Source organism: Ruditapes philippinarum, unplaced genomic scaffold, assembly GCF_026571515.1.
Source record: "Ruditapes philippinarum isolate M1 unplaced genomic scaffold, ASM2657151v2 ctg16697_1_1_1_1, whole genome shotgun sequence".
Taxonomy (NCBI): Eukaryota; Metazoa; Mollusca; class Bivalvia; order Venerida; family Veneridae; genus Ruditapes; species Ruditapes philippinarum.
The window spans coordinates 1-26,134 of NW_026854064.1; the positions used below are offsets into that span (position 1 = coordinate 1).

General features: G+C 30.9%; 1 protein-coding gene across 1 annotated transcript; it reads right to left on the bottom strand.

Annotated features, from left to right (window-relative positions):
• Positions 1–512: 512 nt before the first annotated feature.
• Positions 513–25,608, bottom strand: LOC132738840 (uncharacterized; the record flags this gene model as incomplete). The annotated part of the gene is made up of 4 exons (XM_060726443.1): positions 25,470–25,608; positions 5,933–6,040; positions 920–1,264; positions 513–596 (listed from the first exon to the last, which is right to left on the bottom strand). Coding segments are annotated over exons 1-4 (589 nt in total), but the record flags the coding sequence as incomplete, so codon positions are not given.
• Positions 25,609–26,134: the final 526 nt, after the last annotated feature.

Here is a 26,134-nt window from a genome sequence, read left to right on the forward strand (position 1 = left end):
GTCAAAAGATGATTTTAATGTCTTGGTACAGTTTCTAAAAAATGGTACTCATTATTCAAATACCGGAGTTATCTTTTGCTTGCTTTTTTGTTTGCGTTTCCGTATATAGTACATTAACTGTGAATAAGTATTTGTATGGAAGTCAAAATCCTCTGTGTTAAAATTTACCTATCTTTATCATAACTTATTTCAATTTAATAATGTTTTGTTTTGAATGTAAGCATAATCTAAATCAATAAGAATCATGACGCTCATACCTTTCTTACCTACACAAATGAAGCTGTATTTATTTCAAAGGTATAATGTACTTTTAACACAACAAGCGTCAGCGTCAATCCGACCATTTAAAGATGTAATAACAGGGTTTGCTATCATGCAATACTAAGAACTATCAAAAGTATAATATATTGTTCAAATCCACTTTAACGAACATTTTTTTACCAAAATTGGTTAGATAATAGCTCTTTTGAACAGTACAGACAAACACGTTTACAATAGTTTTACCCACGAACCTTTTTCACTCACTGCAAAATCTGGAACTTGACCATGCGACACAAATTCAGTGACAGGAAATGTTCTAGTGGATTCTTCAAATTCTAGAAAAATCATGATACAAAGATACCGTTGTATTATTGGATGTACAGCATATCAGATATTTCTGCATTTTCAAGTACCTATACTGATAAACATAGCAGCTCAAATATAACATTGATGGAATATGATGAAAGTGATATATGAACATAAAACCTTAAGATACTTGATGCCAGATTAGAAAAAAAAGATAATATGAAAATCGCAGAAACAAAATAGACTGAATATATTCATGAGAGATATTGGAAAGTTTGATTCATATTGCCCACGCGAGAATCAGTTTTTTCAGAACATACAGTTTTTCAAGTATACAAGCATTGATATATACCCGCGGGACATGAAGATCCGATCTTATAAATGCTGTAGTTTCCTGGAATCCATTGTTCCTTATCAAGTGCAGTGTCATTACGGAATTTCACGCAAAAATAAAAAAGCGTCCAATTTTCTAGACGATGCGGCGATTTGAAATAGTCATCGTTTATGAATGAGGAATTGGGGTCCCAATTCCTATCCAACACTGTAGAGACACTTTCTGAATTTTTACTCAATTCTACCATCTTGACCTTTAAATTGCTTTTCGACCATCCCCGAGACTGTGATTCCGGACAGCCATATTTACACATTGGTATTGCGTATGGCCCTGGTGGCCACACGCTCTCTTTCTCTTGTCTTTCTGTAAACAGAAAGAAAATGTAAATATATTTAAATTAAAAAAACACTTTTAAAATAAATTTATAAACAAAGCAAAGTTTCTGGTTCTTCTTATCACAGTGATCTGAAGCAAATAATGTTCATCTAATTTGTAGCAATTTTACCTATATTTCTATGACTATGTTTCAATTTTTTTTTAAATGTGAATTACATAACCAATTATTTCTTTAAAAAAACTTCATCAAATTAAACAAAGGAATATTTTATGTTAAAATAAATAACTCAATTATTTAAATTTCAGCTGAAAGAATCAATGTTCTCTTCGATAGAAAAAGTTAAAATTAGATATTGTGCTTTTTATTTGTATCTTGTATTAATCAATAAATCAATCAATCAATTAATTTGATCTTTTCGTGTTGACGATAATTTAATATTGCTTTATCAAGGGCAAAAATGCTCCAGATTTTTTCAATTGTTTACAATTTAAACTTGATACAATGCTGACAAAAAAAACATACATTTTTGCAATGCAAATAAAGAAAACACAGGACATTGTTAAAGTTTCAAATTGCCAATTGTGTTTCGTATTTGAATAGATGACTAAATGAAATCAACGGTATATCAATTTCCGACAATTAAAGCACATGAACCTGGAGGAGAAAGGGCTCATTTCATTTATTTGTCGATTTTGATGTTATTGTCGATTTTGTGATAAGTGTTTTTGTGCGTTCTTTATAAAGATTCACCTAAACAAATATATGAGTTGTGAATTAAATGTCTAAATAACCCGACAGCGAGTTTTCATTGCTTGCATGAAAAAAGTGTCAATTACAAGAAATGTAAATCTTAAAGCTTGTCAAACAGGGATCAATTTATTACAGTATGTTAATTATGTGCTTGTTGACGGGCGGCAATTGTTAATGAAATGTTCCATCCATGCTCCCAGCACCGATTGCCGTATATTTTACTTATTACAGTAGAAATAAAAATAATTCATTAACATCTATACACTGAACAAAAGTTCTAACCGATCACCCTGAGTTTTCGCTTATATATGAAAAAGAATAATACCAATAGATCCGACTTTTATTTTATTTCGAAGAGAATGAACATATTGAGAATAATAAAATTATAACATTTTCTATTTAAATATTACTTTATCGATATTTTTAAAGAAATATTTTTATGAACAGCCACTCACCTGTCTGATAGAGGCTCCAGCATTCAACATTCCAACTGCTTCGGCACGATCCTGCATCGACATTCGTGCCATGTTTTATGTTTTTTCACTTATAAAGTTAACAAGGATTTATGCAATGTAAAATTTAATACTCACCACGCTCTGCACGAACATTTCGTGCCAAAATGTGTAAACCACGCCCTGTCTCCCGCGTGAGTGCATGGAACCGTATTTAATTATTTTTCTTTCCACAAATCAGTAGAAAATGACACAACAATTAGCTCTGCAAAATTTTATAAGGATCTATTGACCCGTTATAAAAAAATCAAAATTTAAAAAGTGATCGGTTAGAACTTTTGTTAAGTGTAGATAGGTTTTGTGGCTGCTGGTATGACTACTAGCAATGTGCATAATTTTAACCGGACAATTTAAAGGGTACTTTAGAAAGAATACTGATACAACCTAAAGATAAAGCTGCCATTTCAGTATCAACAAAGACAAAAATTACATGTATGTGAAAATTCATCATAAAAAACCACCAAACTAGTTGTATAATTAAAGTTTGTAGAGTTTATTCTGGCTTAATTTTCGTGACGTTAATTTCAGCTGCTGTAAAATTATATTGTTGACCGGTTGTTTTAAACTATAATTGTATAAACTAATAACACGTTTGTTTGTTTACTCTGTTCAGGTGGCATTTATGGAAAAAAACACATTTTATCAAACCGAGCCTGTAACATTTTCAATTTTGCCGTTTGGACGTGTTTGGGGATTCTATTTCGCTCTATTTAGTCTCAAAGGAGATGTTCATAGAATATCTGTGAAGCTAGATCGCTTCTATATTAGAGTTTCATAGGGTTGGATGATACTTGGGAGACATCATATTAATGTGGTGATCTTTGATAAAATGCCACGATTAATACAAGTTCTACCAGTCATCAGTTGATGGAAAATGTTAATAAATAAAGCGTGAAATACCATATAGGAAATATATGTTATTTTGGACAATTTCACAAGTCTTTGGAAAATTACTCGAGATAAATTGCCCTTTGCTAGAAAATGCAATCTACTTAAACAGGTCTGTTTATTAATAATAGGAATGATTTAATAGAAAACTTTTAAATGCTTTATTTGTCTCCATATATTCTAAAGTCAATCACATTACTGACAGATCTTGGTGTAACGAGTGATGTTTATTGAAAAGTTTTATTACATACGTTTGCTCAGATAAAGTTAAAAACGTAATTGCAAAGTCAAAATAATCATTTCAAAAATATTAATTAATTTGCTGAAAAGAAACAACCAAAATGACTAATTTTGAGGCTTAATAATAAATGATTGAATCCAAAATATATACAAAAAAGGAAAACCATTTTAAATATTCTGTTTGTATGTGTAACAAATACGGTTCTTACATCTGTCAAAATAAGGGAAGCTTGAAAATATGATGTATAATGAAGTTGAAAATTTAAATGTGCGGTTGAAAAACACTTTCAAGAAAAGAAAGAAATTACAGAAGAATAGTTATATCTAGAAACCTTCAAAGTGTATAACATGTTCAGACAATTGCCAGGAAAAAAACACACGAGAGAATACCCTGTCAATAATGAATTAGATTGTAAATGGAAGTTTTAAAATATGTTTCGATGTTACTTATGAAACCACACATTTACTGTCTGTAAATACAATAACGAACAACTCTGCCTATCTTATAAATTTCTGCGAATGTTAGTAAATATCTACAACTATAAAGATGCTTGAAACTCAATGAAGGAAAATACAAAACATTTAACTCTAATAAAAAGGTAGTCAGAGGGATAGCTAAATCCCCTTCCGCAGCGGACATAAATGTGCACTTCTTGACCTTTAACCGACCATGACCTTGATGTTTTCCAATATATCATGAGCACAAAGTCTTATAATGTTGATTATTTATGGCGTGTTATTTTAAATTTTCAATACAGCCAAAAAGATATGGAGAAAATTGACCTTGGGGATAGCAACCTTGATGATGTGCTCTGCAGGTTTTGTAATGGAAGTTGTCATATGTGCAAAGTTATTTTAATTTTTAAATAAGTTATAGAGCGGACATGTTAAATATATGTTTTTACTTTGGACCTTTGAATGTGACCCTGACCTTGTTGGTAGTGACTTAATTGTTATGCTCTGCAAGTCTAAATGGTGATCATTTCTGGAGTTATCTTAAAACCATTTTAGCGGTTTAAATGTTTTGAAGTGGACACGAAATAACAAATTAAAACAACTTGACCTTTAAGTGTTACATTGCCCTAGGGGTAGCAATCCAATTATTACATCCGCAATACGTCATATAATAGTAATCTTATGTGCAAAGTTATTTTAAAACAAATTCAGCGGTTTAAAAACTATGTAGCGAACATGAAAGTGTTATGTACGGACAGACGGTCGGACAAATGGAGGGATTTATGGACAGTCAGGGGGACTTACAGACGGAAGTCATTACTATAAGCCACTCCCTGCTTTGCGAAAGGGGATTAACAAAATGTCATTCAGAAGGCATCAAACTCTCTTCCTTTTAAATGAAATGCAGTTATGACATTTACATAAGCATAAATAAAGTCTAAACACATTTATTTTTATTTATTATAAATGAAATACAATGACATTAACTTTAGAATGTATGAAAGTACAATGAAATTAAAGGAACTCTACTGACGTCCAAAAGCATAAAAACATAACATTTGAATTCCTTACATAATTATATCAGTTGGAACCATTTAAACATAAAGATAATTAAGTAATATACTCCAAATAAATTGAAAATCGTATTTGTTTTCTATTCTTAGTCAAGTAAAGGTGAAAAGCGATGCAACGTTTTTTTTTTTTTAATTTAAGGTCATTTCTCGAAATTACAAAATTAATTCTAGAATAACGAAGTTGGCAAATGATCTGACTTTGGAATACAAATTATTATTCTAGACATACATCAAATGGAACATAAATTTTGAAAATCAATTTCTAGTCATGTCATACACCTTCATGGAGTCACTTTAACTTAAGTACATGTGAACTACGATGTAAGTTTCTAGCTAAATGTAGTGAAAAGACATTATTTTAGGATATATGAAGTACAATGACAATAAATTTAGAAAATATTAACTGCAATGACATTTTCTATAACAAACATAAATTACAATGACATTTCTGAAATATATATGAAATCCTTGAACATTATCTGCAAATATGCAAAGCCTAATTACATGCCCGTGATATTAAACAAGTATGTAAAGTTTGAACATGTATTTCAACGTAAAGTCTGTATCTTGGGTAGTTTTTTTTTTTTGTTTTTTGAGAAAAAAAGATAATGAACGAAATTGACTTAAAATTTTGGTCGAAACAATTAAGGAGAACCGAATTATAAGATGTTTTGTTTTTATTAATTAATCTTAACTTAAAATGACTTAAAATATATATTAGTAAAAAGACTACCGCATGCAGGGATAACGTTTTGACTTTATTGATGTTACTTACCGTAACTCATATTAAGCTTTTCACAATTCAGTCGGTTCGTTCCATTTTCAAAACATTTTGAGTATGGAAACTCAGTTGGTTTATATACAACCTTAGGTTGAAGAAACACTGAAATACATCAAATGCAGAATAAACATTAGCTACGTTTGCTGATGATAAAACTGTATATAATTTTTGAGAAATAGGAGAACCCTGAAAAGCAAGGAAAACAAGATAATTATGTGTTTACACTTTGACTTTTATCGAATGATTTGTTTTCTCTTGCATATTCACTTTAATTTAAATATATTAGTTCACATACAAATTGTTGAATTTTATCATTTGGGGCATATCTATCGATTAAGACATCACAAAATTATCTAATTTTTCAAATTTGACATCACCATGGTTATGATAAGATTGAACTACTTATATATCCGCAACGTTGGTAAAACAGTAACGTTCTTAACATTGGTCTTTTGTGTTTGCTTTTGTTTTTCCAGAATAAATAGAATTGAAAAACATGGCACTTTACATTCTTACTTACTTTTGAGATGTAAAATTAAAATACTCTGACAAATCTACAAAATGCATTAAATATGACAGACAATATCAACAAGGAAGGCGGCGTTTGATGAACGCAAGCCTAACACGTCCCAGCAACAAGACCAGCGACTAGGAGCCCAGGAGGACCCCAGACAAAAACAGGTCAGGACTCAAGGCAGAGCACGGACAGTATACTCCCTTAAATAATACTTCAAAAAAATAATATTAACCAACAAGGAAATCAACGAAACCAAATATTGATTAATTAAAAGGCCCATAAAGTAAAGGGGCACTGGGGCAGGACTCGAGATACGGGGAAGGTAGGATCAAAATTTAAAAGACAAAAATAGGGACAAAAGGGAAGATACTAACCTTAGACGAGAAAACAACAAGAGACCCAAACAAAAGTGTCACCAAAACAGTATGAAACAGCAAAGACATACATCTGGGGAACACAGAGGGGCGCCACCTTAGAAAGGTCAGCATCAAAAGCACTGCTGTGGAGTTTAAGTCGGTTAATGGTGCATAGCTCCAACATGTTCTTTTAAAACGAGGCATTGTAAATAAAATGAAACCCCATCAAGCAAAATTCTAAAATGCTAATGGTTACAAGAGGTAAAATAAATAAAACGCAGAAATTATCATGTAGATACATATAAAAGTAAACCCAATGACCATAACAAAGGTACTGATTGGCTTAAAGGAAGAGAGAGCAACAAGAAAATTACCTTCAAGGGCCCAACGAAGCAACACAGAAGACGAATGTTCAGACAATTCAATCCCAAAGGGCTCAAAGAGTCTCCTCTAGATGTAATCAAAAGAGAAAAGCGTAATGCCCAAATGTAAAGGGGTTGAACACTTAGCATGCAATATTCTTTAAAAAGTAGGATCATAACCTCTTTAAATAAACCGTTAAATGATTTAAGTAAATACAGCAGAAACATTACCATTACACTAGATCTTATGAAGTTTGTTAATAACATCGCCATAAACATCAGGCTTGCTAATCCATCGACGTAGGAGCATTAAAATCACTTTTGAATTTTTAAATTAAATCAAAATTACGATTTGTAAAATTTTGTTGAATATGTCCATAATTTAGGATAGTGGTTGTCCTCCTTTAGAAGCTTGCAAGTACTTAAAGTATTCTGCTTGATCTAATCGTTTACGTTGCTTGAAAAGCTAACTTATCTAATTAATTTAGAAACATATACCACGTAAGATGCTGCATGGGGTACGTCTCCATCTCAATGTAAATAATTAACTGTCATCGCCTTTGTTATAGATATTCATTTGAATAGAATTGTCGTTGACAGGAATATGAAGATCAAAATATAATGTACTAAATTTTCATTGGGATAAATTGCAGACACCTTTTGATCAAAAATAAAAATTATCTAAATAAAACAAATCAACAATGTATCTAGACGTATCATTAAATGCTACAATACAGTTCAATAAATACAAGGATTGTGAACACATATTACAAAGTAGAAATGATTTACTTCAACAATATACATATTTTTTCAGTTCAACTGGATAAGGTCAGTTTACATAGAAAATGTCTAGGCGAAAGGATGTTGAGAGAACGAAGAAATAGTAGCTATACTGAAAGCCGGTATGACAAATTGAACGTGAATGATTTTGTGTACAAATACGATGACACAACTAAATCTATTTTGTCAATCGGTGCTTGCAGAAGGAATACACATCCACGTGGCCACGCAAGCGATATTTTAAACATAATACAGCAATTAGATCTACAAAACCACGTCAGCATGCTGACGTAGAACACGATCAACCGCGCTACTTGTACCGACCAATCAGGAGCGATATGGGTTTGTCCGATGAGGCTTCCGACTCATTTTATATAGAATAAGGATACGGTCAAGGCCAAATAAACAATAATTATTAGCTCATCTGTCACAAAGTGACATGGTGAGCTTCTGTTATCGTTTTTCGTCCGGCGTCCGTCCGTCCGTAAACTTTTACTTTAAACGACATCTCCTAATAAATCGCCAAGCCAATTTCATCTAAACTTTACAGGAATGTTCCTTTGGTAGTCAAATTTAGAAATTGTTCAAAGACATTAAGTCCAAGCAGAACCCAGGTTGCCATGACAACCAAAAAAAACCTCTTAAATACCTTTTTTAAAAAACCGTTAGAGCTAGAGCTTAAATATTTGGCATGAAAAATCATCAAGTCAGGGTTTACCAAGTTTGTTCAAATAAATGCCATGGGATCAAATTGGCCCTTAAATAGCTACAACTTAGCTATTATGCATTAAACATCTTCCATTGGGTGTCTACGAAGTTTGTTTAAATAAAAGCTCCTGGGTCAAAATTGGCCCCGCCCTAGGGGATCATTGTTTTTCCCTTTATGTATATAGTTAAAAATTAAGAAATCGTCTTTTAGAAAATCTTTAGAGCTAAAGCAAAGCTTCTTAGCATGAAACATCTCTAACGAGTGTCTACCATTTTTGTTCGAATAAGGGCCCTGGGGTTAAAATTGGCCCCGCCCCTGATATCATTGATTTTCCTTATATGTATATAGTAAACAGTTAAAACACCTTCTGTTAGAAAAACCCAAAGAGGTAGAATTTAGATATTAAGCATGCAATATCTTCTAGTTAGTGTCTACCAAGTTTGTTCAAATAAAAGCGCTGGGGACAAAATTGGCCCGCCCAGAGCGGGGTCATTGTTTTCCCTTTATGTGTATTAGATATTAAGCATGAATTATCTTCTAGATAGGGTCTACTTAGTTTGTTCAAATAAAAACCCCTGGGTAAAAATGTAAAAATTGGCCCCGCCCTGGGGGGGGGGCTTTATACAGGTAAGCGATTATAGGGCCGTCATGGCCCTCTTGTTCATGTATAAGCGTTGCAAACTGGAATATTGCGAGATTATGTAAGCATGATGACAATGTTGAACTGATACATGTTTTCTCTTCTTTTTTTGTATTATTCACCTGTGTGAATCAAGGGGAAAACGTGTGGGTGAATTAAGCTCCTTTTTCGAATCTTAGATGTGTTATGAACATGTAAGAGCACAACGTTCTAATAACATACGCAATAACGGTGGTATTGTCGTGTTCATAAAAATCAGTTGATATAAACTAAATATTATTACATATTTAGTATGCTTTTGAGGATTGTGTTGTATTATATTGTATTTTTCGAAAGGGTCGCCTATTTACGATTCCAGAGAGGAAAGAAATGGTATTTTGTTTTTAAAATCAAATTAAGAGGTTTGACCTTAAACTTTTATAGCATTCAGCTGCTCCCTTTGACTTGTCAAACTCTGATGGCCAAATCTTTTGTAGTCTATCTGTCTGCTCCCTGTCTCTGTCTAAAATCTCCTCTGTAGACTGCAACTTTATGCTGCCCTGTGCTGTTTGTTAGTCTGCTTTTCGTGAAGTCATGCACCTTATTCTGATGTAGTATGCTGCAGCTATCTCTTCTGACTGCTCTCCGTGACAAACTTTTAGTCTTGATTTAGACAAGACCTCCCCTTTCTGACTGCTCTCCGTGCCTGTGTGTTGTTCTGATGTAGACAGCGACTATCCTTTCTGACTGCTCTCCGTGACTGACAGCAATTCCCCGTTTGACTGTTCTCCGTGATTACATAACACGTCGTCTGCAACTGCTAGTTGACTGTCCGCTTAGCATTCACAAAGTTTGAACTTCAACGTTAAAAAATAATCAAGGAGAGAAAAATTACAAATACGTTTTAAAGTTTCTAAAGTTTTATTTAACAGCTTATACAAGCAATTATATATAAATTAAATATCAGTTATTATGTCACAAAAATCGTTGAGTTAGATCGACATGTACATAAAAATATTGTTTTAAGTTACAATCTGAAGTTCCGTCGCTAAAGTTTCTAATCAAAATAAAACTTAAACTTCACAAAAATTAATGTCAGATTCTTTAATAAAATCGTAAAATCCCAAAGATAAATTAATAAGAACATTGTGCACCAGAATAATTTCGAATTAATGCCAAAGTAAAGAGAATTTTGAAGAAAGTGCCAAAACAGTGCAAAAAGTGAAATTTTGGTGTTGAAGCTCCCGACTGAAGGAAAGCTGGCTATTTATATGCCACAGTCCCGACACAATCCACAACTTTGTTCAAAGAACGCTCCAACGATATTTTGTGGGCTCAACAGTTTTTCTCGTGGGAAGACATCCAACAGATTTTCTTGTGGAAGGAACAATCCACAGCTTTTTCTGTGGGCTCGACAATAGTTTTGTGGGATATCTTCTGCGCCAAAATTAGGCACCTAATCAACAAACGATAAACATCAAATCTTATATTAATAAGAACAAACACATATAAATATTAGAGCGTTGTAGGGTATATGTGAACCCTCGGGTATTAGATGTCCCAATATACCAAACATCGCTTTAAATTTTCTAAGTAACAGTATAGTAAACAAATTATTATCATCGGATAAAGAATTATCCATTGCATTCACTATGTAATAACAGTAGACGTAACGGTCCAACATGGCCGACATGGGAAAGTGCATTTCAAATTATCATAAATATATAGTGTTAACAATTAAATTCAAATGGATTTATAACGCAGATTTACATATTAAATGAGGCTGCATCATATACATTCAAACTTTAACATCATCAGTGTGAAATAAAAGGAATTAACTATTTTGACAGAAGTCACGAAAACAGATTATAAACACAGGATTCTACCATGGATAACATTAAGGAAAAATCTTCCAGAATCAGGAATGATTAAATTATTGGCACAATACGCAGATTTAAGTTTATGTCCTGTGTGTTTTATTAGGACACCACATGATTTACTGTGTTGTCGCCAGTAAAAGCTTCTCAAAATGAAAGTGAAAGTAGAAATAAACAGGACTGAAATCCAGTGAAATCACAAAAAATGCGTTCCAGAATAAAAAAGGAAATTCCAGATGTCCTTTTCCGGGGGCCGACCTACAGATACTTTTTCAGCAACAAATTTACATGCAGAGAAAGATAGAGAGAGTGTTCGCTGACATAGGAGGAATAATTCCCCTATCTTTTAAACCTCCGACGAAACGCATTGCACCTGTTCGTTCTGCGGATAATATTCCACTATTTTCTATATGGGTTTATTTTCTCAGGATAATGTTGGAATCGTTGCTCGGAGTTATTTGATGAATAGTCATAGAACAAAATATTTCTCTTACTTTTAAACGAGTCAATATTAATGCCTTATTAATAAATTGAAGACGACCAATACTTTTTTTAAAATTTGAAATAAGAGGGTTAAAAAACTAATGCAAAAATATCTGATAATTTTTCGGTACATGCTTACATACTTTTGTTTGAGAATATATAGTAGAGAAAAAAAATAATACAATATTAATTCACATAAAATAGATAAAATAATAATGGGCTATATAAAATATGATGACATTTATCTGTAAAATGTGTCATCAAATTGTTAAGGACATAAATATGTTAATCAAATAACCGTACACGTTTAATTCTTTACTTAAAACTATAAGCATGTTGATCTTGATGCTATTGTTTATACTATATTTAACATGTAATGTAAAACATATTTTTATTTATTTTACACGTATGAATAAATCATTCAGAAATATTGACGAAATGTAATGCGTTTTTATCATTTTCCGTATTTTGTCTGTATAAGCTTTCTTTTACTGCAGTATAGCCTATTTTTCGTCAATATGCATATTACAGATAAATAAAAAAGAGGGCTGTAATAGCTGCACTCATTTTATAACAGAGGGAAGAATATATTTGACTTAAAAAATATTATTTTCTATAATTACGGTATTTGAGCCGCGTCACGACAAAACCAACATTATGAGTTTCCAACCAGCTTGGATCCAGACTATCCTGCGCATCCGCACAGTCTGATCAGGATCCATGTTGTTTGCTTACAAACTCTATAACAAGTACAGAAACTGATAGCGAACAGCATGGATCCTGATCAGACTGCGCGGATGCGCAGGCTGGTCTGGATTCATGCTGGTCGCAAACCCATTATGTTGGTTTTGTCGTGACACGGCTCATTTATTTTCATTATGATTATCAATTTATTATATCTTATCCGTGTCTACAACGACTGGTGAAATATTTATTTTCATACCTCTCAATCAAGTAAATAGTAGGGAAAAAACACCTTAATCTCCTTTTTTCATTATATTCTTAAATATCCTTGATATTGCATGCATAAAATGCGTAGATATTTTTTTTCCTGTTTTTAAACTTTGAGAATTTACTTTTTACTGCAGGGAAACTTATTCCCGTATTTTCACTAGTGTATTGCCAGACAACATTTTTCTGAATACAGCCACTTCACAAAATTAAAGCATTGTCTTTCAAATTTTAAAAAGTCGAACATGAGAAAATGTATATAATAAACTGAATTTTTTCTCTCTAAATACATGATTACTTTTCACATTGTTGTATGAAAGTTTTGATATTTCACTCGTCGTGAAATATCTATTTTCATACATTGTACTAGAATTCCTGTATTTATAGAAAGAAACTTAACCATCACCTATTTAAATTGAATCATCTTTTATCTTCTATAGGTAGCGTATTAAAAATCAAATGAAAATGATTCCGTCGTCACTTATTTATTATTTTATTTTTAGTACGATACATGTGTAATCCATTGTCCAAGATATCTTTGTTTATTGCTGAAAAATAAAAAAACTAAAATAGAGAAGCAGCACTTGGTGAAATCTAGGTATGGTGTGATATCTTGTTGATTTGTTTCTATTACATCAGTTTCTTCACATTAAAGATCCTTTATCTGAAAACAAATATTGAAACAACAGTAAATCGTTTTATAACACAACCTAGTTTAACTTCATCATTTGTTTTATTGATCATAAGCATTTAAATGAAATAAAAGTATAAAGTTACTTCATTATTGTATGGATTTATAAAATGTAAAACCAGATTCTGTATTTATATATATATTAATATGTATATATTAATTTATAAAAGGCTTTAACTTTTAACGTAAATAAGATAAATAAGAAAATAACTCCCATACCATGATTTCATAGCATATGTATTTCATTCATATAATTATACAAGGATGGTATAAAACATATCTTCCTTACACTTTACGTGTACACTGGCATTTGCTTCAAGTATTATTTTAATATTCTACAATAAAATGAAACAATAAGTGAAAATTCTTGCAACCTGCTGCATTAGCATAGTATAAAGGTGTCATAAATATAAAACAGTAAGGGAATAACCCCGCCTATTTTTAATCAAACGCTTGAATCGTTCTAACTAATAAACCAGTACAGCTGATGACGCCACAACTGAGAATTCATTAATAATTTATCGGCTAGTCGAAGTTCATGACCTCGGGTAAATTGTTTACAAGTGTCTGCAATTTGTATCAATTTTCAACATGGCTAATGAAGATACGACTTTCAGCGGTTTTATTTGTTATTTTCTTCACATGGCCTATCATAGATACAAGAAAATACGCATTTAAAATAATGTTATTCTAAATGTTTTAATAATATCGTTTTAATCGCTTCATTATAATGTTTTTATTTTTTTTGTATCTAAAGATATTATATCAATATTCTTACAATGTGAAAAGATAAAGAAAATGTTAGAAAAATCATTTATATTTTCTAAAGAAACAACAGACTGAGATGTCTTCTCAGTTTTTATTTCTTCATTCAAAAGAAAGTAATCTCTTTCGTCTTTTGGGTCTTAATATAATCGATAATCGACAGAAAAATGATGTACAATGAACATATATTGCATAAAAAGTCAACTTATTAAATCATGATTATGATAAATATCATATCGCCTGAACAAAAAAACTGAAATTAATACCTTTGATTTGCATCTGATGATCGCATAATCTTTCGCTCTATTTAAGTGCGGTCCATTTGATTATAAAACAATAACACGCTACCACATCCTAATAAATGTTGTATACATTATATTCTGCACATCATGTTATATGCTATAGTGTCCGCTTAGTTCGTTCCAGATATTAAATTACGCGTCAGGATGTTCCGGTAGAAAATTAGAAGTAACACCTTAGTGTTAATTGCAGACATAGACGATTACCGCGCTGATAAGGTAGTAAAATGTAAAAAAAAGGTTTTACTTTACAAAAACTTATTCAATCTGATTATACCTATTGCAAACAAAACTAAAGTTGCAGATAGCACATGTATATTACTATGAAAACTGTAACAATAGGAGGAATTTATGACTTGGTCATCACGAGCTGTTATATGTATCACGTGTACCGAAAACTAAAGGTTTTAAGACAATAAAATTGGTAGCATTTCTGATGCATAATTAGACTTTAACTTATTGCAGAGTATATATATTTATGCGTATAAGTGTCACCGATAGTTAGACATATTTTCTATCAAAGAGTTTCTTATATATACCAAATTATTAGTAAGATCAGTGTTTATAAAGAATTACTAATATTTCAACAAGAAATTAGATTTATATTTCTTTAAGTAGCCAAAGTTAAGCATTTTGATAATAATGGAAACTTTCTCTCTATTCAGGTTGTTTAGAGTGCATCTTGTCTATTCAGGGAAATGATGACTTTAGACTATAATAAGGTCATTCATTCGCGGGCGATAAAAACTCCAATATTGTAATCAGCCGGAAACATATGAGCACGCGTTTTCATTGCAAACAACATGCTGTTCCGCACAATGATACGGGGTATCCATCTTCAAATTAAATGTTACGTCTTTAGACAGAAAGATGCTATATAATTGACCCTCCGCGAGAAATAGCTGAAGAAATACATGTATGTACCGCCGTTCTTACATTCATAAAATAATAAGATATAAATAAAATCTTAACCGTGAAACATAACAACCCGTTTAAATGTCCGATGATCCAACATACACGTATAATTGTTTGATGGACGTCCCTAAGAATAACGCCTAATGACAGGTAATCAAGGAAACTCAAACCCAAACAATAAACAGTACAAACTTGAGTAAAAAACAACGAAGTACGCATTACGCACTTCAAAATATATGATAGGTACAAACCAATTAAGTACTATCCTATTAATTTAACACTTAAGGAACTAATATTTTATTGTAATTAGACTGTACAATATCGGTAGACATTACAACCAGGCGAAAACCATTTCTGTCGCTAACACTATTTACATTATTTACCTTACAACCACAATTAACTTATAAACCAAGATATACGTTGCTTAAAATAATGTTCAAAACTTTGCTTTTTCAAATACATGTTCATTATGACCCGGATGCGCATTATTGACAGGTATGTAATACGATGACATCTTATTTTCATCAGGTTGCAATATTAGCCCAAACCGAAGTTAAAACTAAAAGGTGACTCAGTACATAACTATAAGCATACTGCTATAAGCTATATCTTTTTAACTTTGTGATAATAATAGAAATTTTTGTATCCCAATTAGCCCAGTTTAATACATTAAATGATTGCCGTATGTATAATGACGTAAAAACATCGTCGGCCACGTAGCAGAATTACACAGGTACCCCAATATTACTATTGCGAGACTTATGGTCTTTACAATATGAATCATTGAAAGCAAGAAATTACGTTATCATTTATAGGTTGGTATGAATAAAGACGGCATCAGGCTTCTAGACTATTGCTTATCACGCAGCTGAAAATCACGGATACCCCCAAAGTATTATAGTCAGGCTTATGGTCTGTACAATATGAATTATTATACTAAGCATGAAATCACAAACATGTATAAAGGTGCGTATGTATTAAGATGACACCAGACTTCCCAAGAATAAACGTATCCATAAAGGCAGATTTTATTCCGCTGTCCAATCTATATTATATTATATATTATCTATATTATTCATGGTGTGAAGCATAAACGCGTGCCATTTGATGTTTACACAAACAACTTACAAAGAAATAAAATGTTTCTATTATGCCTAACTTTGATTCTCTTCTTTATCTTGAATATTTATCAATTTAAAAAGAATAATATATTGGCGAAATACCTGGTAAGGAACATGGTGGGAGTAAAACTATTTTGTCGTACGCGCATGGGAACATATTTTAGTAACAAGTTGCCCTTTACCTTGATCAAGTGACATCCTGTATTGTGACATGCAGTTGTATCAATGTTTGGACAGCATCATAATTTGAAAAATCTATGAGGACTCTTCGATACCAAAAATATACCGTCTTCGTGTATGTATACAATTAACGTAACGTTATATTTTGCCGTCTAAAGCTACTGTATTTAGCGAAACGCGTCAATTAGTCTGGAAGATGAAACACTTTGTTGTTGAAAGTTTATGATTATTTAAGGAGTTAAGGTGTTAATAATAATTTACAAATATTTTGTAACTTTGAAATAAATAAAACGACATTAATAAATAGAAATATTTATATTTTATGAACAAAAAAGCTATTGATTTTAATGTGACTATACATTCTTGAAAGCAGTGATAGTATAAAGAGTAGACTGTACGGTATAAAATAGTGTCAAATAATGGTCAAATGGCTTAATAATAGCAAAACGAGATATGGCCTCGATTAACGCAGTTTTAGTAATCCATCAGAGGGTGATTTGCGAAAACAAATCACAAGCCTTTTGGAACTTGTATAAATATTATAAAAGATACATGTGTGTTTTAAGATATAGCTATATACACATAAGATAAATCAGTCCTAAATCTTAAAGCTTACGAAACTTTCAGATCAAGAGATAAAATATGTTTCTTTCTCCACATTTTATGGATCTTATCGTAATAACAGTACCAACTGCTTAATATTTAGAATGCCAACTATTCATGTAGGACCTTCTTTTGTGATGTTGTTTGGTGTATATATAATAATTAACATGCAATATATATACTTTATTCAGAAATAAGACATAATATGTTCATCATCTTACATAGCTAAATTCATTAATACACAAAAGATTGTAATATCTAAATTTCATAATCAAATATCATCACAATGGCCGTTTTTGAACAGTAAATAAACTATAAATAACAATTGTTATCATAAATTGATCTAAACTTCAGTCACCTGAAATTTTTTATATCTAAGTGATCTTTATTCACAAATCTTTTTTTATAACAGGTAAGAATTTTTTTTACTTAAAAAATACAATTTTAAGAATTACAGAATAAGATATATGCGAGATATAACAAATTTCAATGCTTGTACATGCACATGTTTATATCAGAATAATTTACATAATATGGTTCAAATATTTTGTTCTTAGTTCAAAACGTTTTAAGACATACAAAGAAAACTTCTGAATAACGACTTATCATTGTTTAAAAGCTCATTAGCATTTCTCAAAATAAAAAATCTTTTATATAACGTTTGCGTAAATCAATATACAGAGGACATTCTAACAAAAAGTGAAATTCGTCCTCTAATGTTTTACAGATTAAACATTTACGATCTGTTTCGACTTCTAATCTGTGAGCCGTGATAATGCAATTTTTAATTGCGTGTTTTAGATAAAATCCAAATATGCCTGAAATTTACATGTTGCATATTAATTATATGTTCTTGCTCTACATGACCCTTGTAATTGACTAATCCAATTTTGAATGAAACCATCCGTAAGTCTGCTTTTGAAATATTCCAACAATAAAGTTTTATTTCCTACTCGCTGAAACAACCATGCATAACTAAAACCTAAATGATCTAACAATTCTTTAATTGATTTAGCCCAGGAATTCATTTGAGGATGCATATCTAAATCATTCAACATTAAGCCATATATCTTTTTAATATACTTATTTTCATCACTTTCATTCAATTTAAACAAATAACGTACAACACTTACTAACTGCTTATAAAATGAATTTGTGCGGCCCAGTTCATCATATATTAAATTATTTTGTGTTTAGGGCCTTACTCCTAATAAATGTTTGCAAAATTGTAAGTGAACTCGTTCTGTTTTTTTTCTGAATTATAGAATTTAAACAATGACTTAACGTAAGACAAGGCAACTTCACAAAATACGATTTTAAATTTAATATACCTTTCAAAGCTTGACCACTTAATGCATCAAATGTTGATAAGTTCTAAATACAATACCTGAATACGAAAAAGAATTAATTACCTAAATAGCAGAATTTTGATATATTAATTATTTCTCCCATCTTTTCTAAAAATCATAATATTTAGTTGATAGGGGCATAAAGCCTTTGTATATACAACGGCGTTTTACAATGATACCATTAATGAAAACTATCGCCAAAGCTTTTTTGTACATGCTGTTCGTTATTAAAATGGAGTCCTGCAAAAAACACAAAGTGCATTTTTGCCACAGAGAGAAACATGAACAGTTTATTTTTTTATTTAAAATATAATAGGCCGAGGTTGACTAAAAGTTTGTATTTAGCGAGTTTTAGCTGTGGAACAACTCAAGAAATTGAACTAATGACACTTTGACCTGTTATTAACTGCGTAATCCGAGAGTTTATGAGATGTCAGGTAATTAAGATCGAATTGATCTGAAACTGGAAGGTGTGGCACCCATATATTGTATAAACATGTACAAAAAAAAAAAAAAGGAAAAAAAAAAAAAAAAAAAAAAAAAAAAAAAAAAAAAAAAAAAAAAAAAAAATTTCCCTAAATAATGTTAAAAACTGTTTCATGTTAAATAATATACAATGTACATGTAAGTTACATAAATATTTTTAATAAGTCTTCAATCAACAACAACATTCTTTTTAAAAAATACTTTCAACGGAATATAATTGTGTTGCTAAAGTTTCTGTGCAGAACTTACCGATCAATTTGAAAACAAATATACGAAACATAAATCTGACCAAAATATAGGCATGTTGTAATGAAAGCAAACTATGCACAATAAAACATATACATTTCAAAGTTGGAATGACTTATGCTATCGTGTGATACATATAAACATGATTATATTCATGATTCTATCATAGAGGGGAGGTCGAAATTCATAACTGCATCATATAATAACGTGCCACCAAATTTACAGCCATATCTTTAATGGTGCAATTATAAGTTTTCACTTATATAGAGAAAATAAGAATCCCAAAAGAAAGCCCAACACGGCATAATTGAAAATGTTGCATGCATTTTCCATCTTATATGTTTCCATCTTATATGTTTATCTTTGGAAAAACATTCATAAATTTTTTATAACCGTAAATAATGGGACGAAGCTCATAGGGTTAATTCTTAGTTTCTCTATTTTATCGCCACATCAACGTTGTTTGTGCCGTGTGCAGGCTATAAAAAGTCGCCCCGTACATTCAATCAGAGATGTTATATTTCCGATCCTTAAAGGTTGTTCTGAACGACATTATTGTTGTGCTTGAAGTAATTTAGTTCTTTCTATTTGGCTATTTTCTTATTGGGGGGTTCCAGTATTCTTCACTTGAATACTGTTTAATAACCCTTAGGATGTGTGGTCAACTTTGTCTTTTGACGTCTTATTTGTGATATGCGGGGTTCAAAACCTCTGATCCCCTTTCAAAATTCCATTGTATTTAGTTCCGCCCATTGTTTTCTCGTTTAGGGCACACGCATTTACTTTACTTCGGGACCATATGTCGCTTTTCATGGAATGGCATTTAAGTTTCACATTGAAGGTTCCATGATAACCGCCATATGAAAACACATGCGGATGATTCCAAATTTAAAATTGTACCAGTTCATGTTAAATGTTAAATTCTGCTTTAGCCGGTGCTGGGGGGCGTGGACGATAGTGTGCACTTGTCAGTACCGTCCATGAACAGGCTCTATCAAACCGACCCTGCAACAGTTTCAATTTTGCCGTGTTGGGCTTTCTTTTGGGATTCTTATTTTCTCTATTTGATAATGGCCTTCCCCCCGAAATACTTTATATATACAGTTCTTAATTGAGGAATGCCAGCAATTTCATGAATTTGTTTTTGTTGAGAAATCAGCAAAATAAAAAAATAAAGAAAGAAAAATAGTAACCCCAGATGAATTGAACCAACACCATCTTATACTGAGTTACCTTACAGCTATTTATAAAAAGGCAGTTGTTTGATGTGTTTTCGCTCCCGACAAAAGGAAAAACAAAAGAATAAAAAAAAGAAAGAAAAAGGAAAGAACAAGAATAAAGCAATGTATGCAACCGTTGAAATTTTAAAGACGTCAAATGTTAGAGACGGGTTGTAAACTGATACATCGTGGTTAAAGTAATATTGATTCAAGATAAGTGGAAATATTTCATTTAACGGATAAACCTTTTGATTTTAGCAGAATATTTTCATGCAATTGATTATCTTTGATTATATTATTCGGAATGTTCGTTATCGATGCCCCATCGGAGTCTCTATGAAAAAAATATAAAATATATAGCAGGCGCATAAAAATCTCAACTGTTATATAATAATTGAGTTTTTTTTCCTATATGAAACCATGAAAAGATTGCACATCTATATATCAATACAGTTTTCAAATGATATGCTCATTGGAGTATAATAGAACAAAGAAAAGGTTCGAAACCATGCAATAATGCTAGTTAAAACTTTTATAACTGTTATTTTCTGTCAGTGTTTACATACCAAACTGACCATACTCTCAATGTTTCAGAAAAATTTAAGTTTCAATGTAATTATATTTTCATTACAAATGAAACTTACTGTCAAAATCTTGAAATGATATTAATTGGACATATATGTTTTTTTTCATTTCCTGTTACTTTCTACTTGTCTTGTCAGAATATTGAATACTCATATGTGCGATTTTGTTTATGTTTTTCCGATGTGTGCATGTAAATTAATTTTGACACTAGTATGTAATCAAAAAAATTATAGAGAACGTTTGTGTTTCAAGTATACAAAACAAATCTAGTGAATCGTGTTCATTATTACGCACATAAGTGACGAGTAGAAAAAAACATTTCACTTAGCGCTTTTCGTCATTATATTGACAAAGTACTAATTAAAAAGAAACAAAAACACAAATAAGATTTGTATATTTATAATGCTTGAATCAATTAGGTTCACAACAGCTTGTTGCTTTTCAAAACACAAGGTTTCAAAACAAAGTCTATCAATAATTGTATTGAAAAAGGGATCGAACAACCTGCTTCAAAGGAGGGGAAACTAAATATATAATAAAACTGACTACGAAAACATGCCATAGTTCTTTCATGTATTAGATGCAGGTACATATGACTAATACTGGAATTTTGAAAACCATAACATATTACCAAAATACGTCTACACTATTGCAACGTAACTCGATAACGCCAAAAATTATTTATCTATTTTTCATTTCTTATTAAATACTTAAATTTTTCCAGCACATTTCAAGACATTGAATAAGGTAGTATAATTATCTTCCACAGGTACTCACCAATATTTACGACAAGAGACTTGTTAAATACAAGAATTCAATTACTAGTAATCAGTTTCGTTCCATGAAACGAGCACAATACCGGTGTTTCGATAAAAGGCGTGAAAACAGCGCGCTTCCAGATTCATGCTAATTATCATGAAAATATATTTGAATGTGTAATATTGTGAAGTAACCAAAATGACGCGATTTACACATTATCAATGGCACTTTCAAACTACGAAAATTATCAAAATGTGGTCAAAATATGTATAAATAGCTTTTACTGCGTTAGTAACGCAGTAGAAATAAAGTTGTAAGTACTAAAAATTCAGTCATTAATCGCACATAATAATTATGTAAGATATTACTTGCATCTTAAACCTTTATTTTTTTCCTTATATCTTATTACATTTTTCTCAAGTTTGTTTTTATTAAATATTTTGACTTATCTGGAGGCATGTAGCTTTAAACTTAACAGGATGTTAATTATGCACTTATATTTATGTATTTTCCTACTTATAATTAGGACACATGAAAAGTTTTTCTACTATGTCATAATTTAAATTCATTATTAATCTTGATAAAATAATTACGCTTTTATGCTTATTATAATAATTTACGATAGGATTTTTGTCTAATTATTCCAAGTATATTTAAAATTGCAGACAGACAAATAAAACATCTGATAATATTTGACATTAACAAAAGATATCTATTATACGACCGTGTATTGGGTATTTTCACGTTTTGAAACGGATTCAGCATTTTTGTAATCGCAGAATTAACCTAAGCTTGACCCTTAGTCGATGAAAGGTTATTCAACATCTGCTCAATTAGAGTAGAAGAGAGAATCAGCCCAGACTGTTTCGGTTGAAATAGAAAATAGTCTCAGGGAATAGTACATATGTGTTATGTAAAATGTGTAAGTTTAAGTGTGTACTAAACACTGAATGACAGTGATTCGAACTAATAAGCAAAACACAACAAACAATGAAAAATGGCTACTGAATCTTCAAGAAAGAAGTACATAATGGTGATCTGAAAGTGCTTGGGAATTTGTTAATTAATCAGGTATATATAAACTCACCATTTTCATGTTTTAAATACATTGATTATAATATTTTCCTCTTTGTAATTGTATTAAGCATCACATAATTATTACCTTTATTTCATAAGGCTTTAATAAAATGGTTCTTACCTATGGTTTTAGCTTAGGTACCTCTCTTTTATTGTCATGCAATAATTGTGTGCTATGGATTTTAATTAACGAATCATAACATCTTAAGTGTAATGATAATTTAAATTGTTGTAATTCAATTGCTCTAAACGCATTATTATTTCAATTTTACATTTACTGTACCATACACAAACATTCTTTAAGATTAAACAAGCGTAATAATTTTACGCATGTTATAAAACTTTATAGATAATTTCTTATATATTCTTATAACGTTTATTGTTAATGGTTGTTTTTCTTGCATATTATGATCCTTAAGTATAGGTTAAAGTATTTACAAAAAGAAATTCGTCCGGCGCGGCGCCAATTTATTTTTGTAAATACTTTCTAATAAATTTTAACCGGCCGTTTCTATTATTTTTACTAATAGTCGATTTACTGGACTGAATAACAGTTTGCCGGTTTACCAAAGTAAATGTGTTACAATTCATTTGAAGTACTGCAATCCTATTGGACAAAAAATGATTTCAAACACTAAATGTTTTTTGATTCGTTCCAATTTGTCCATAAATAAAAAGTAGCATATTAAAATTATTATTAATCCTTGCATTGAATTACATATTAAATAAAATAACATCTACTTGAAAACCCCTTTATGTATGTCATACGTATTTATAAGACTCATATCACACACAAATCAGATTGAGTATGTGATACATGCAAATGTTGTCAGTCCTAAAATGAGTGATAAGTTTCCAATAAAATTTTGATCGTTAAAAAACTATTGAATAAATGTTGGATTTATTTTATTAAAAGCAAGTAAAGAATTTGATGACGAAAAAATGCAATGAAATTGTACATTTTATTTTACAGATAACAGAAGAAAGAAAAAGGGATTTGACATAAAACAATCAATTGAGACGTATAATGGATATTAATAAAAAAACGGCGTCAAATAAGGAGTAGCACAAAACATAATGTTTGTTTTGACAAGTGATGCATCGGAAAAACCGCGAACACTTCTAAATGCGCGATGAAGACATCAGGCATTACATTTAGCATTGACGTTGCTGAAGTGATTTTAGTATTCTCAATTTATCATGTTTCAGCTATCGTTGTTTTTAATTTGATTCCGGAAAATGTATAAATATTATGATTTGTCAAAAGGTGCCTTCAGTTTTGTGTAATATGATATTGCGCCATATTTTAATATTTAATAGTAATTGATTTCTAAGGCATAGTGTGCCATAAACTTCTGTTTTTTTTTTTCATAATCTTTGATATTTAAACTTAAAATCACGTCATGCCTCGCAATGCTGTTCGTTTCATTTCTCAAACATTTTTATTTTTTGTATCTTGTAAGATTTCTTAAAAATAGTGCTCACTTACTTTTCCATATAGAACAAGTTTGCGATTGATAAAGTTATTGTGAATAAGTTTTCGTATGGAAGTCAAAATATTACTTTGTTTACATTCTATATAGAGAAAGAAGGTCGGAAGCGTGCATTATTCTACAACAATGCACTCGCCGTTCTTTTCACCTCCCTGTGTATTTGCAAACCGACACATTGATGGCGTCATTTTGTTTGAACAAAAATCTGATAAATAAAAAAGACAATTGTTTGTCGAATTTTGTTGTGAAAACTATCTAGAATGAAAGAAAATAGTCTACCTAAGAAAATGAATCCGAACATAAATATTTTTAATTCAGTCGTTAACGCTGAACAGACGTTTAAATGTTTGTATACGTGACGTCACATTGTAGCGCCAAATAGCACATGCAAAATCAATCAAAACAAGAACGCTATTTAAATGCCGCACATTAGTTAAATTTCGCATTTATTTCACTATAAATACTTTGTTTGTTTTTTTTTTTTGCTTGAAAAATATAGAATAAAGTAAAATAAACAAACAAAATTGTATCAACGTTTTTAAAATTTATTATTCTCAAAATGTTTCTACACACGGTAGACTTAACGACGATCTCTTTTTCCAACCGACTGGAACAGCCTTTAAAGAACGTTTCTATTGGAAACCCTGAGGCGAAAACAAGTCAAACTACAAACATAAAGTCCAGCTATAAAAAAGGCATTATATTTTTCATGACTTGTTAGAATGGAAATTGATATTAATTATCGTGCATTGTAGTATAATAATGTACGGTTTTTCGTTCAAATGCTTTGTAATTAATCATTCATCGGCCTTCGTGATTATATTACTATGCATTTGAATTCAAACCGTGCATAATTCTATATTAATGCACTAAGAATTGATATATACTTCCTAAAAAAAGACAGAAACACTCATTCGTAAGACGCTGTATATCTAATTCCAAATATAAACACAAAGAAATGAATGATAACTGGTCAAAAGAAAGCAATATGTTAAGAATTGTTATTTATGAACCATCAGCTGAATATAAATTACAAGTTGTAACATGCTAAACTCAAAACTATTCTAATAATATAACAAACAACTTACCTGTATTCAAATAGCTGACACAAATAAAGATGATAAACCACTTCAAAGCCATGATGACTTTATATGAATGTTGAATTTCACGCAATGCAATGCATGTTTAAGGCTCCTGCATATAATATAAAGCAAAAGTCTTTCTTCACCAAAACGAATCTGCAGAGTAACTTGTTACGTTGTTGCACGATCCAACTAAAGTGAGGGTTTAATATGACTCGTTATAACAAAACGCCATATGTCAATGCAATTACTGTTTGAGTTTGGCATTTTAAAGCAATTTGCAATTCATTAATATCACATAAATGTCATATTTTGATATTTTGTTATTTCCCATCGGTAACTCTGTATTTATATCCAAATTTGGTAATATTGTGCAAAAATATAAATTAGCTGAATGAGAGTCTTTGTAACACTATTCTTTGTGTGTCCAATTGCGTTTATATCATTACAAAAGTTGACACATATCACAATTGTTAAGGCTTTATAATATTTCTTAAAAAAGTGAATTGGTTCACTATACATGTTATAGAGAGTCTGTTATACCGTTAATAATTTTGGTTATAATATTTGGTATTATAAATGATAACAAAATATGAAATAACTGTACATATTTGTTGTTGGTTAGTGTGAGACATATTTGACATTATTACATGCCTGTATCAGATATTAAT